Below are 14,875 nucleotides of genomic sequence, written 5' to 3'. Positions count from 1 at the left end.
AGGGGGGTACCCTAGACCTAAAGGGGGGTAATACTCACTGTCCCAACACTGTAACTGTCACAAACTGACACTATGCAGTAATCAGAAAAAAAAAAAAAAAAAAAACTGCTGGTGTCAGTTTGTGACAGGGGGGGGGTGATTGGGGGGGGGTCGGGGGGCGATCGGGGGGGGGATCGGGGTGTTTTGTGTGCCTGGCATGTTCTACTGTGTGTGTGTGTGTTGGTGCACTCACATAGATGTCTTCTCTCCTCGGGCCGGAACGGAAAATACCGACCCGAGGGGAGATGACATCACTTCCTTTGCTGCTGTTTAGCATACAGCAGCAAAGGAGTGTTTTCATTGGCCGGCGGCGATCGCGAGGGGGGGGCCACGAACGGATGGTCTCCCCCTCATCACCGATCGCCGCTGGACAAAAGACGACCGCCTCGGGCACCGGGGGGGGGTCCGATCGGACCCCCCACCCGCGGAAGGCAAATCACGTACCCTGTACGTGATTTTGCCTGTCCGTGCCACTTTGCCGACGTACATCGGCGTGAGGCGGTCGTCAAGTGGTTAAGCTGACCATACCATCTGATTGTACAATCTCCTTTAGAGCTACTATTAATTATGCAATGCAAGAGCTTTTCTAAGTAGATACAAATTGAATGGATTGTTTATTCAGTTTTGATAAATCTAAATTAATTTGGTAAATCTAAATTTGGTAAATCTAAATGAGATTGTACAATCAGATTGTATAATGTTGCCTCCAGAACAGGTGTCCCCGTTAGGAGACTTCCCCTTATCTCTTCTTTTGGGGACAACTCTAAATAAATATTGTATTTCTCCTCACTTTCTTTTTAGTGACAATAGTCATCAGTACAAATAGAGGGGTGAATCTCCCAAAATGGGTACATAAACTTGATGGGGTTCAACTCTATCCAAGAAAAAAAGTTTTGCCTAAAGATATACTTTAAAGTATATTTTCACTTTTGTAGTTAAATATGGGGAAACCCCACTAAATGTTTATTATGTGTCTCCATTCACACAGCATGCCTAAAAATAATTTAGAAAGAAATATTTCTTACCTTTGTAAGTGGTTAGCCTGATAAACACGGGCCAAGTATTAGCTGGTATTGACCGGTTCAACAGAAACCAGCCGATATTAAGCCCATGTGTACAGCAGCCTGCCCAACAAAAGCTAACTAAACATACGACTTCTGTAGAACAAGCATGCCAGAAAAACATCTGACGATCAGCATGCGGTTAGCGCTCCCAGCCAACCCGTTGGGCTGTATGTAAAAAAAACTCCTAGTGTGTACCAGGCATTAGTCAGAATGCAAGATACTCTGAGCATTCCGAAATGAGAGGAAACTCAATGTGTCCCTGCTGACACTGAGGGATACACTGATTTTTTATTCATTACCATTCTATAAAGAAAGCCCAGCCACTAGATCTTTAACCCTTTTTTAGGACAGACACTATTCAAATCTAATGTACAACTGATTACAAGATTGCCGGAACAGTACAGGCAGGGTTAATCATGGTAAACATTAGGGCAAGCCACAGATTATGTGATTTACTTTCCTGCAACCATGGGTTGTTGTTGATGGGGAAATCCCTCCCGCTGAGTTATTCTCCTCGTGGGGGGTGTGTGAGGAGCCAACCCTGCCGGGAGAACACAATTATTATTAGCCTCTAGCAATTTTTGCATGCTAGAAATCCGACATGCTGGTTGTACCCAAGTCAATTGATGAATCGACTTGTGTACAATCAGCCTTCCCATAACTGGATCGAATGTCAGCTTGTCCCTGCTGATCTGGCCGTGATCTGAACCATCTATGGCCAGCCCCCTCTACATAGCAAAGGAAAACTTCGGTTTTGGAGTTTTGAAAAATAAAGTTAAAAAGGTAAGCAGCAATTTTTGTGATGCTATGGGGGTTATTTACGAAAGGCAAATCCACTTTGCACTACAAGTGCACTTGGAAGTGCAGTCACTGTAAATCCGAGGGGGACATGCAAGGAGAATAAAAAACAGCATATTAGCTTGCACATGATTGGATGATAAAATCAGCAGAGCTTCCTCTCATTTCAGATCTACCCCTCAGATTTACAGCGACTGCACTTCCACATGTAGTGCAAAGTGGATTTGCCTTTTGTAAATAACCCCCTATGTGCATAAGAACATGTAAGAAATAGAAAGTACTGTAGGTGTTATCCCAATCTAGCTGCAAAAGTGGAAATATCCTTTAAGCTTTCCCTGATGCTTTGTATGACCTGAGTGGATTAAATAATACAATTTTGAAGCTAGTCACTAGGAAAGATTGCTGTCAGAGCAAACCTATAGATGTAAAACTAATTTTCCAATCTAGATTGTAGTCTTTCTGTGAAAAAAAAAAAAAACATCTCCAACTGCTTTACCTAAAAGATTTTTACATTTTGTGCAAAAAAAAAAAAAGCATTTCTATATATTTCAACACATAGCAATGCAACGTAAAAACATACCAAATACATTCACTAATGGACACAAATGATAACCCTTCAGCATAGCTGAAGGCTCATGGAGAGGCTGTCCACTTAGATTTCTCAAGCAATGCAGTTCTTCATTATGCAATGTTACTTTGTTATATGATACAATCAGCTCCCTCTCTCTGCCTATCCCCAGGTTGTGACAAGACTTATGTTTAGCAGACTCTGACAGTCTACTTTGAGGATCACGTCAGTGCGGAAGATACTTGTCCCTTAGTGCTATCACCACATTCAGTGTAATTGTACATGACTCAAAGCTTGTCAGTAGTTATCAAAGTCTTGAATCTGTAAATCCAACCATCCTCTTACCCAGGTGCATCAAAGTATATTGACATTTGACAAGATCTTTAAGCTAAATCCTGATCTTTTCTTTGTCAAAAGAAGTTTATTGAGTATACAATGTTATAAAGATACATAAAGTAAGTTTACAAGGATCTATAAAGTAAGCTCATTGTTTTACAGTAGGGTTTATATAGGTAAATATCATGAAATTTCAAATATTAAACATTGGGTTCACGTAAACCTAAATTAAAGATATATATCATTTCCTTAGTTACTTTTGTAGGTATTTAAATGATTTATACCTACTATACATATTGTTTACAGGTAGAGTGTATATAGGTCAAATAAATTCTGATAATGAGCTTTAATCGTAAGGTGGAGAAAAGGAAAGAGAAAGAAGAAAAAGGGTTGAAAGGTAGAGGTATGGTCCACAAGGTTGTCCCGCTCGTCAGTTTATTATTCTTTTTAGTTCTCTTTGAAGCCTTAGAATGGGTGTCTCTGTAAGTCATTTAATCTGTTACCATGGCAACAGGACAGAGTCATTGAAGTTTGACAGGAACTGTTGTTTTATCCAAGGATGCCAAAGTTTTTCAAATTTTGGAATTTGATTTTGATCGATGGCTACCATCTTAGCATGGGACATTGTATTATTCATTCTGTGAATTGTTTCTGCTAGTACCAATGTAGGAGATTTCCATGCCTTGGCCACTGTTTGTTTTGCAGCCGTTATTAGTTGGATCATAAGTTTGAATTGAGAGAGTGTTAACCATTCTGGTTTTAGATTAAGTAAAGTTAAATATGGATCTGGTTGTATTATTTTTTTAAATATTTTAGATGCAATCACGAAGACTTCCTTCCAGAAGGTTTGGATTACTGGGCATGTCCACCATATGTGTAAATATGTGCCTATTTCTGGGCATCCTCGAAAACAAAGAGCTGAGGTATTAGGTGAATATTTTGCCACTCTAGCGGGTACAATCCTGATCTTTTAAGGTTAGAAACTAATGAGGGTCCTAAATGCAATATGTTGTTTCCTTTTACTCAATACACATGATTACAGTCATAAACAACATATTAAAATATTACTTAGCAGCATATTAGAGTTCATCTGAAATTAGGCATAAGGTGAAGGGCAAGCTTGTAAATCTGGCTCTTTTCCATAATATGTCATCACATCCCAAATTCCTCACTCACAGATCCAGCTCTGAAGATCCACCCTGTCAGTGGTGCTACTTTCCATGCTCTTGCTTTGCCCAAAAACTGAGCAGATCTGATCAGGCAAAGTACCTGGACGCACTGGTAGTGTCAAAGCTTTTCTGCTTCCTGCTGTGGAAAGTAAAAAAAAATAATGCACTTTGGTAGCTCTGCATTAATACAGAGGTGTATCAAAAATGATAAAAAATAAATATAAAAATATTTAAAAAAAACAAGCATTCGGAGCTCTTAAAGTTGATATGTGTCTGCTGTACCATGTACTTTTATGAAAAAGTATCCTGTTCTCTTTGTATTGTTTCCTTTGTGTGAAATCCCTGGTGTTCCTGCCAGTCCCTCTCCTTTCCTATTAAAAACTGACCACACTAAGCAGGGGAACACACCATGGTCAGTTCTCTAGCAATGCTGGGAACTCAGTGTACAGTGTCCAATGATCAGACTTGTCCTAACACGCCCCCGCTGCACAGTCATTCACTAGGAAACTCAGTGTACTGCTGCTTCTCCTCCCACAAGGTCTCATGCAGCTGAGAACAGAGGGAATGTGATCTTTTATAAAAAAAAGGAAAAACAGGTATTTATAATGTTTATTTTATATCTATACAAAAATGTTTTGCCTTTCATTTCTATTTTAAACTGAATAGGTTGTTTTACAAGGTTTACAATCACTTTGAGCTCCTTCTGTGGGCACTATTACCCTCCAAAGCTTGCCAGTTTGTAGTTTATCAATTTACATGTCATCTTTAGGTAATATGTTTTGAAGTAACCAGAATATGGTAAAAAATGGAGAATAGAAGAGGCGGAGAGGAGAAGGAAGAAAGGAAAAAATGGCCAGGCGGGTTCACAGTCCACTAGTAGTTCCCTGTATAAGTCTTGCCACCCATCACATAGCTAGGAGGTAGTTATCAAAACCCTTTGGGAGGAAGTGGGTGACCAGGCTTGTATTTTTTTAATTCTTTTTAGATAGTCATTTAAAGGTATCACATTGAATTTCTCTACCTCAGTATTTACTCATGCCTGCTGGCAACACACCTTCCTATTGGCCCATTACCATGATGGACTGCCTCACTGGCTGGTAGAAATGTGTGAGAGACAGGAGCAAATTGGCAAGCTTCCAGAATGGCTTGGCATTTAGCTAGTGTGATGGCCTGCACTTTATACTTATCAGCAGACTTTTTTTTTGCTGAAGACAAACCTCAAACAATGCATCAAATAAAACAAAATGTACCATGGTTATCATTCAAAGTAAAGAAACGTTTTTTGCAAATTAATCAACAAATTTACTATAAAATTCATATGACCGTCACCAATAATTTGAATATTTAGCATGGTATATTTCTGTTACAGAAAAAAAAAACAGTATTACATTGGGTTGGGAAACAAAGTACTGTTAGGTTCCATGGCCATTTGTTCTTATACCTTGGTACTTTTCCATATGGGTTAATTACGCTTGTCATCCATTTTACTGGTAGAAGTGAAATAAGTCAAATTAAGTATTATATATTGGCACAGTTCTAGCATGAATACTTACAGGGGAATCCATAAATTACTTAAAGCTAAGCTGTTTTCAATACTGTAAAAAGGAAGAGTATAAATAAGTGACCGAGACAGCAGCGCTTACCCCTGTTAATGTATAGACATGGCACTTTTCATGACAGCAGCCAATGATTAAACAAGCCTCACAAGATACCATTAGCAATGCTTCAGTGAGTATATTGGCTGGTAATGCAAAAGATCCGAACAATTGCCAGTGATAATTTGGTACTGTATGTATTTGGTACTGCACTAAATTTTTTTCTCGTATATGTATAATACCAGATCGTGCTATTACCGTTTAATCAGTACAGTTTTCGTCCGAAAATACAATACAATTTTTCGTACAACATATTCCGTTGTGCTTTGGAGTATTTGGAGTACTGTACATCAACCCTTAAGCCTCGTACACACGATCGGATTTTCTGACGGGAATTGTGTGATGACAGGCTGTTGGTGGAAGATTCAACTGTTTGTACGCTCCATCAGACAATTGTTGTCGGATGGCAGGTTTTAAAATTTTCCGTGGACAAATGTGTGTTGGCGGATTTTCCAAGCATGTGTACACAAGTCTGTCAGACAAAAGTCCAAAGTACAAACATGCATACTCGGAAGCAAGGATGAGCCAGAAGCAGTCGGTCTTGTAAACTAGCGTTCGTAATGCGGAATTAACATTTGTGACGCAGCAAATTATGAAATCCTGAAATGCAGCGCACATTCTCTTCTTCTTTAATGGAATAATAATGAAGCTGCTTTGCTGGTGATACTGATGGGGTTATTGCAAATTAATTTTCAAAGGCTCTTTTTTTTCTAGTGATATCAAGAATAATATTATTATGCTTTTTTTTTTTTTTTGGGCAAATTACCACAACACCATTATCCCATAGTTTTTAGGATCAAAGATACAAATATGTTGGTGTCCCTTGTCAATTTTACATGGTATTTTTTTAAATGTAACTGCCTACTTCCAAACTGTCATGTGAAGTAAAACACATAGCCAAGTATTATTCTACACATTTTTTTTTATTGTTCATTAACAAAAGAAAACAAAGTTAGACATGGCATCTGCCAACAGAACTTAACCAAAAAGTACATTCTATGCATCCAAAAATATAGAAAATATAACAAATCAAATCATTATTATTCAACCAAAAAATAAAATAAAAGCCTCATGCATGTGTCCTGCTTCTTAAAGCGGGATTCCGGCCAGCTAAAAAAAAGTTTTAAAGTCAGCAGCTACAAACAATGTAGCTGCTGACTTTAAATAAGTAGACTTACCTGTCCTGGGTGCCCGCGATGTCGGCCGCCTGAGGCCGAACCGTCTCTCGGCTCTCGGGTCCCGGCACCGCAATCCTAGGTAAGGGAAACAGGCAGCTTCACTGCCAGTTTCCTACTACACACGTGCGAGCGGCTCAGCGATCTGTGAATGGCCCCGTGGTGTTCTGAGAACACACACAGTTCCCAGAAGACAACGGGGCCACTCACCGAGGAGAAGAACACGCCGCGGAATAGGAAGAGGCAGATTAGGAAGACTGCCTAGCAACAAGGTTTAGGTAAGTATAAAAAATTTTTTTTCCAAATGTATTTTTTTTTAATTTTTTTAGGAATTTTGGTGGCATTTTTTTTTCCAGGGTGGCCCTCCGCTTTAATATAGGGGGGTCAACAATGCCAGGAGTTGGTGAAAGCAGAGGTCCCTCATCCGGAGATAATTCCGAAAATCATCTGAATTATTCTCCTGGAGCTCCCACAGCAAAGGCATATGACATAATTGGTCACGATTAATAAAGCAACCAATTTTTGGTCCAAGAAATCCTCCTCCTCCTGTTCCTGGACTGGACTTGGGTCAAAGCAATAACTCCAAGACCAATAATAAATAACATGTTATCTCGTCCGATTCCGCAACATGTGTGGTTGACGATCGGCCGTTCAGAAATGAACAGAAAAGTGGGAACTGAAAATCGCTAAATGAAAAGCACGAAATGAAAAGCGCGAAGCAACACTCACCAAACTTCTACTAACACGAAATTAGCAGAAGGAGCCCAAAGGGTGGCGCTAAAGTGCTGAAAAACCATGTAGTACGTCACTACGTTCGTGTTTGTTGGCCATTTGTAGGCAAGACAAAATCCAGGCACACGCCTTCGGACAAAAGTCCGAGGTTTTGTCTGCGGAAAGGCTATATACGAGGCTATATTTCCAGAGGAGCTTATCTTACATTCTAATGCAGACATAGAAAAGAATCAGTTTGGGTTAGGCTACTTTCACACTGGGGCGGGGGGGAGTTAACTTTACCGCTGTAATAGTGGCGCTTTTCGGCCACTAGCGAGGCGCTTTTAACCCCAGGTAGGGGCCGAATAATGGGTTAAAAGCGCCTGCAAAGATTTGCAGGTGCTTAGGCAGCGGTGCCCATTGATTTCAATGGCAGGGGCAGTGAAGGAGCGGTGTATACCGCCCGAAAGATGCTGCTTGCAGGACTTTTTCTAACGTCGTGCAAGCGCGTCACCCCAATGTGAAAGCACTCGGGCTCTCACACTGGGGTTACAGGGGAGGCATTTTTCAGGCACTTTACAGGTGCTATTTTTAGCCCAAAGGTGCCTTAAAAATGCTCCAGTGTGAAAAGGGTCTAAACTGACAGTATGTTTTTAGATTTTGGAAGGAACGCCTCACAGTTACACACCAAATTGACCAACTCTCTGTAAATTCACAATGAACGCAGCCAGAACTGTGAAAGGCTATTGCTGATTTGTTAAAATGGGAAGTCTAGGAGCCCACTAAAAAAAAATGTGAAGTCTAGGGCCTCTTAGTCTGAACACGTGAGGAGAAGCACTTCTGTTTTTTGCATGGTGACATTTCCTTGTTTGCGGAGGCTGGTGGGAGAGAGTCCCTGGATCTGGATGCTGAGTGCCTGCCTTTAAGATCCCTGGCTGGGGTTGCAGCCATCCGCTCCCTGGGTCTCCTGTAATTAAGAGACCATTTTTGTCTGGTAAGAGGCAGCAATTTTTCCAAGAGGTGGAGGTCTGTCTACGCACTCTAATTTTTACCACAGCAAGATTTTGTTACATTATTTCACAGAGCACTGGGAGACAAGTTATTTTCTTTGCATATCAATCTAGCACGGATGGACTTCCATTATTATTGTTTTTGTTGAGTCACGGACTTATTTTGGGTTTATTGTATTTTTATTTTTTTATTCATTTATATTATATTTTTTTCTTCATTCATCACGGTTCAGTTTTTTAGTCACAGATTTGTCACATTATTATCCCTACAGTTATTTGAGATATTTACTTGTCACCGATTGGGTCATGCAATATTGATCCTTTCATACGGACATAGTCAATGATTTCTGTGTCCTATTTAACCAACAGCATTTATTTTTAAAGCGTGTATTTACATTGCTCAGCACTCTTATGAAATTCATCTACCTAATGATCACTATTCACCTTCATATCTTTATGAAGTTTTTTACCTCTAATTTTTAGCGCGACTTTTTTGATATATATATGATTTATGGTTTACTACTTTTTAGTCGCTGCTTATATATATTAGTGTAAGCGCAATTTTTGTTTTTACCCATGATGCATAGCAAGACTCTGACAGCCACAAGCATGACACCCAGAGGCAGAGGCAGAGGCATGATGGGACTTGTAGTTTTGCAACAGCTGGAGGTCCGCTAATTGCTTATGCCTGTTTTAGGGGATAACTGTAGTCTATTTGGATATTTGTTCTCATAATGACCATTAACATTATTCAAAAAGACATCCAGGGCTATAAACTTCATTGCTGAATAATACAACTCAAATATATTTTTTGTTCTCTATATAATTACTAAATAATACATGCTAACAACCAAACACGGAAAACAAGCTGGGACAAACACCTTAATCTCTGACTGGCCCTGGAAACATTTGTGCTGCACTGAATAGATGGATGTAATCCTTTGCAGTTCTAATGCCACAAAACAGCCTTGCATATGAGCCAGTAAAGGACTGCACTTCTTTTTCTCTGTATCTCACTGAGAGGCAATAAAGGTACCTACAATGGGAAGGATTAAAGCATATCTAAACCCATAAACAAAAATGTAATACATATTGAAGCCTATTAGCTCTTACATAAGATGCCCGCATCAGTTTTAATTTTATTCTTTCAGGTATTTTTCCCTTTATTTTCACTTGGTACTTCTGCATATGGCACGTGTTCTATTCCTAGACAGCTATACTCACTCTATTCTATCTATGGTTGTCACACAGGCTGGACTTCAATCATGTCTTTCGCTCTTCATCTTTATTGCATGGGAGATAGGGAATTTAGTCGTTTATAGAAGGAAGATATTATTGTTTGTTCTTTACGTTTAACTCACAGGAAGCAACAAGGACGCTGTATTTCTGGCAGGATCAACAAGTTACTTTCTGTACTTGCTGAAAATGTTCCTAACCTGAAAAATAAGATATCCAATATGGATATCTGGCCTAAATGGTCATGTGTCTCATAATTAAGTATTTCCAGAATGCCAGAATACTGGCCACAAGGGTACTGTAAGCAAATTAGGCAGCCGAAAAAAACCTCCACACAAAATGAATTAAAGGCTTTAGGATGAGCAAAGGTTTTTAGAAAAACTGACTAAACTTCTTGAAAGTGGATCTGGATCTGGAAATTGTAAGTTCAGTGATAGGAATACATTGGGTGGGTTTACTAAAGGTAGATTTACTGTGTACTTTGCAAGTGCACTTGCACTCTTTTTCTTTAGTAAATGTGTCTGTGGAGAAGCTTCACTTTGTAAAGAATACCTAATGAGGTGCAAGGAAAAAAAAAAAAAAAAACTTTGCTTGAACATGATTGGACGATGGGAATCAGCAGAGCTTTACCACATTTACTAAGCTCTGGAGAAAATGAGTGTAGCTGCACTTGAAAGGCAAACATTCTGTTTTTCTTTAGTAAATCCACCTCAGTGGGTAATTTTCTTTATAACAAACAATACTGTGTTAGAGAACCGAAAAGACAATATATACACAAATACAAATTAAATAAATGAAAAAACTAATATTTTTTTTTAACATTTAATATGGTCTCTTTTTTTCCCACAGAGAAAAATGACGCTGGTTAAACCAGCAAACCCAGGAACACTATCATAGGGAAAAAATGTTTAAGTGTTTAAAGTGGGAATTGATTATCTGATGTTTTTCTTATTTATTTTAATCTTTACAGCTTCGCAACAGTAAAGCAACAGGCTATTGTCTGGATCAAGGTTCTGAAGACGACAACAAAGCCATTTTGTACCCATGCCATGGCATGTCCTCACAGGTAAGCAATGCTTAGAAGGCGAGGTTAAAGTTTTCCTTCATACTGCAGTTGTTAAAGCGCAGTTAACTCTTGAAAAATAAAAAGATTGTTCCCTTGCGGCTCAATGTTATACTGTGCTAGTATACACCACATACTAGTACATTATGACAGACTTACCTGTAAAGCGGATCCCTCCAGCGGCATGCTGTCACTTCCATCTTCACCCAGTCTTCTTTCCAGGTTTGAGCACCAGGTCCCTTGAATGGCTTGGCTGCGATGAAGTCACTACTGCGCATGCAGGAGTTACAATTGTGGCACGGCGACGTCACCGGCTGCATGTTTAGGAGATATTCACTGTACCTAAAGATAAGCCTTATTATAGGCTTACCTGTAGGTACAAGTAAACAGGCAGACTTTACAACCAATTTAAAGTGGTTGTAAAGTCATCCACCTTACCAATCGCTCTGTGTCTGCCACTCCTCTCTGTCAATCCCTCCACTGGCTTCCGCTCGGCCAAAGAATTAAATTCAAAATTCTAACAACTACGTACAAAGCCATCCACAATTTCGCCCCCCAGCTACATCACCAGCCTAGTCTCTAAATACAAACCTACTCATTCTCTTCGTTCCTCTCAAGACCTCCTGCTCTCTAGCTCCCTCGTCACCTCCTCCCATGTTTGCCTCCAGGACTTTTCCAAAGCCTCTCCAATCCTATGGAATGCCCTACCCCAATCTGTCCGCTTATCTCCTACTTTATTAGCTTTTAGACGATCCCTGTAAACCCTTCTCTTCAGAGAAGCCTATCTTACCCACACTTAACAACTGTAATTTCATTTTTTTCCATCAGCTCATCCCTCACAGTTATTACTTTTTGTTTCCACTTGACCCTCCCTTCTAGATTGTAAGCTCTAACGAGCAGGGCCCTCTGATCCCTCCTGTATTGATTTGTATTGTAAATGTACTGTCTGCCCTCATGTTGTAAATCGCTGCGCAAACTGTTGGCGCTATATAAATCCTGAATAATAATAATAATAATGTGTACTTAAACCCAAGCACAAAATTGTAATATATTGCAGATCACCGGTCCTTAGATGTGGTGGATGAATTAATATTATTTTTGTCAGTGCTTTTTAACCACTTACGGACCGCCCGCCATCGTTGTACGCCAATACTTTGAAGAGGAATATCGTTGTTATGGCAGCAGCTAGCTGCCATAACCCCGGTATCCTCTTCTTCAGCGGACGGTCTGCTTCAAGATAAAAGTGGTCTCTGTGGCACCCCCCCCCTCTCGCCGCTCTCCGGTGCCCTCCACCGCTTACTGGTGCCGCCGCAAGCGGTGGAAACGATCGTGTCTGCTCCCTAGCTTGGCATGGAGACAAGTGAGGGGAAGATGGCACCCACCTGTCTCCATATTATTGCAGGGCGGAAGCAACGTCAAAACGTCACTTCTGCCCATAGCTCTTAAAGGGACTTTTTTTTTAAATGACATAAAATTATTATTATTTTTTATTGCATTGATGTTTACATTCCTTCTAATAGGAATAAAAGTAATTTTTTTTTTTTTTAAAGAACATACATGAGTAGCGCCTGCATATGAAACTGAAAACATGCAACCTGTAGAATTTTTATACACCGCCTATGGTGATTTTTAAGGGTAAAAGTTTGTCGCCATTCCACAAGCAGGCGCAACTTTAATACAATTTTCCGTTTTCCTGTCGCATCATGGCAGCAAACACTTTGGGGAGTAACTCGCCAGACTGGGTGGGAATGCAAAGTAAGTTTATTGACAAGGAATAGAAGAGTTGGCCTGTATAACGGCCTTGCCGAAATCTACTGCTGATAGGCGTGCAGCATCCACTTTATAATGGGATATAAAGGTGTTTCTGGAGGACCAGGTGGCCGCTCTACAAATGGTTTCCGCTGAGACTCTACAGTAAGCTGCCCATGAAGTAGCCACTGCCCTGGTAGAATGCACCCTTAAGCCCTCCGGAATCTGCAAGGTGCTCAAGGAATAGGCCTTCTTGATAATTTTCACCATCCATGAGGCGATGGCACGGGCAGATGCCGCTTGGCCTTTTCTAAACCCATGTGGGATGACTAGGAGGTTTTCAGACTTTCTGAACGGCTTGGTTACTGAGAGGTACTGCAAAAAGTTGCCCTTGACATCCAGTGGATGAGGAGCGCCCTGATCTGTGACAAGGGCCGGAAGATCAATCTCCTGGTTAAAGTGGAATGAAGAGGAGACTTTCGGGATAAATCGATCTGATGACTTTAGAGTTAGCCTGTCCGGGTAGATCATCAGGTACGGCTCTTTGGCTAGCAGGGCTTGCAACTCTGAGACTCTCTTTGCTGATGTTATAGCAATTAGAAATGAGACCTTTAGTGTCAGATCCCAAAGGGAGATGTTTTCAAGTGGAAAGAATGGCTCCTTGGATAGGACTTCCAGTTGACAGTTGAGAGATCCCAAGCCGGAAATGAAGGTTTTCTAGGAGGCCTTAATTTTAGACAGGCCCTTTGGAATTGAACAACAAGTGGATTAAGGGCCCATTTAACTCCTGTCAAGGCAGAGATGGCTGACACTTGCACCTTTAGGGTGCTGGACCCAAGACCTTTTTCCAGTCCTGACTGGAGGAACTCGAGCACTTGCGCCACTGATGGAGAAGAAGAGTCCCAACCTTGCTCCTGGGCAAAGGAAATAAACTTTTTCCAGATCCTTCTGTAGGTGTTATTCGTGGAAGACTTCCTAGCCTGGAGTAGAGTATCCACTACCTTCTGAGAGCAGCCTTGGTCTAGGAATCTAGACCTCTCAGCCTCCAGGCCATTAGATGTAGCTTCTCCGGGCTTGGGTGAAGTAGCTGGCCCTGAGCCAGTAAGTCTGCCAATACCGGGAGGGGAAGAGGGTCCACTGTGTTCAGCTGTAGGAGGGTAGTGAACCAAGGCCTCCGTGGCCAAAAGGGAATCACAGCCAGCACTAGAGCTGCAGAATGCTTGAGAAGGAACTTGGCTATGAGAGGAGTTGGTGGAAAAATATAGCCTAGGAGGAAGTTCCAGGGGTGTTGGAGACAATCCGTTCCCTCCGCTGAAGGAAAAGGGAACCTCGACAAAAATCTCCGACACTTCGTGTTTGCTGGCGTTGCTGCGAGGTCTATGTCTGGAGGGCCCCAGGTCTGGGATATGAGGGTGAATGCTTGGGAGCTCAGAGACCACTCGTTGTTGGAAATGATTGTTCTGCTGAGTGAATCCACTAGGAGATTCTGAACGCCTGGAATATAAGCCGCCCTCAGATCTAGAAGGTTCAGTTGGGCCCATTGCATCACCGGGCAGACCTCCTGCATCATAGAGATGCTCCTGGTACCCCCCTGCCTGTTGATGTAGGCTACTGCCACTCTGTTGTCCATCTTTATGAGAACTTGTTTCTTTCTGAGAACCCTCTCAGAAAGGTGCTGAATGCCAAGAGGGCCTGAAAGGCTGCCTTCATCTCTAGTACATTCGAGACAGAGTCCTGGGTTTTGAAATGCCCTGAGCCGCGTAATATAATGTGCGCCCCAAGCCCCCCAGGCTGGCATCCGAAGTTACTACTTCCTGATGGGGGGTGACTATCTGTTTGCATCTCCTGAGGTTGCAAGGACGCGTCCACCACTGCAGAGATAGACTGGCCTCCTCCGAGATGTAAATCAGTTGGGACATGGACAAACCGTCCCACTGGCGCAGGAAGGAGGTTTGAAGGGGTCTGGTATTCCATTGCGCCCACTGGACCATTGGAATGGTTGCCGATAGAGAACCCAGAAGACTGAGGCATGCTCTGGCTGGTAAAAACGGTGCCGAGATTGATTTTTTTACTTTCTGGATTAATAGAGGTATTTTTTCAGTGGCAGCTCCACTGTATTTGCTCGGGGAAATCCAGTTCGGCCCCTAGGAAGACCATCCTCAGGGTAGGCTGGGTGTTGCTTTTTCCCCAATGTATTATCCATCCCAAACTCTTTAGTGTGGAGACTAGGATTTCCCGGTGTTGCACGAGGGATTCCCGGCTGTTTGAGAGGAGGAGGATATCATCCAGGTAGTGGTGGACC

The 14,875-nt window shown here is 41.5% G+C and overlaps 1 protein-coding gene across 1 annotated transcript in view; it reads left to right on the top strand.

Annotated features, from left to right (window-relative positions):
• Window positions 1–14,875, top strand: part of GALNT9 (polypeptide N-acetylgalactosaminyltransferase 9) — a 433,263-nt gene that overhangs the window by 395,501 nt on the left and 22,887 nt on the right. The window contains exon 9 of the mRNA XM_073628324.1: window positions 10,732–10,827. Within this exon, the coding sequence (XP_073484425.1) occupies window positions 10,732–10,827 (96 nt within the window). The remainder of the gene's footprint in view (window positions 1–10,731; window positions 10,828–14,875) is intronic.

The sequence above is a fragment of the Aquarana catesbeiana genome, linkage group LG01, assembly GCF_042186555.1.
Source record: "Aquarana catesbeiana isolate 2022-GZ linkage group LG01, ASM4218655v1, whole genome shotgun sequence".
NCBI classification, from domain to species: Eukaryota; Metazoa; Chordata; class Amphibia; order Anura; family Ranidae; genus Aquarana; species Aquarana catesbeiana.
The sequence above is the reverse complement of the archived record's forward strand: the minus strand, read 5'-3'. Positions and strand labels throughout refer to the sequence as shown.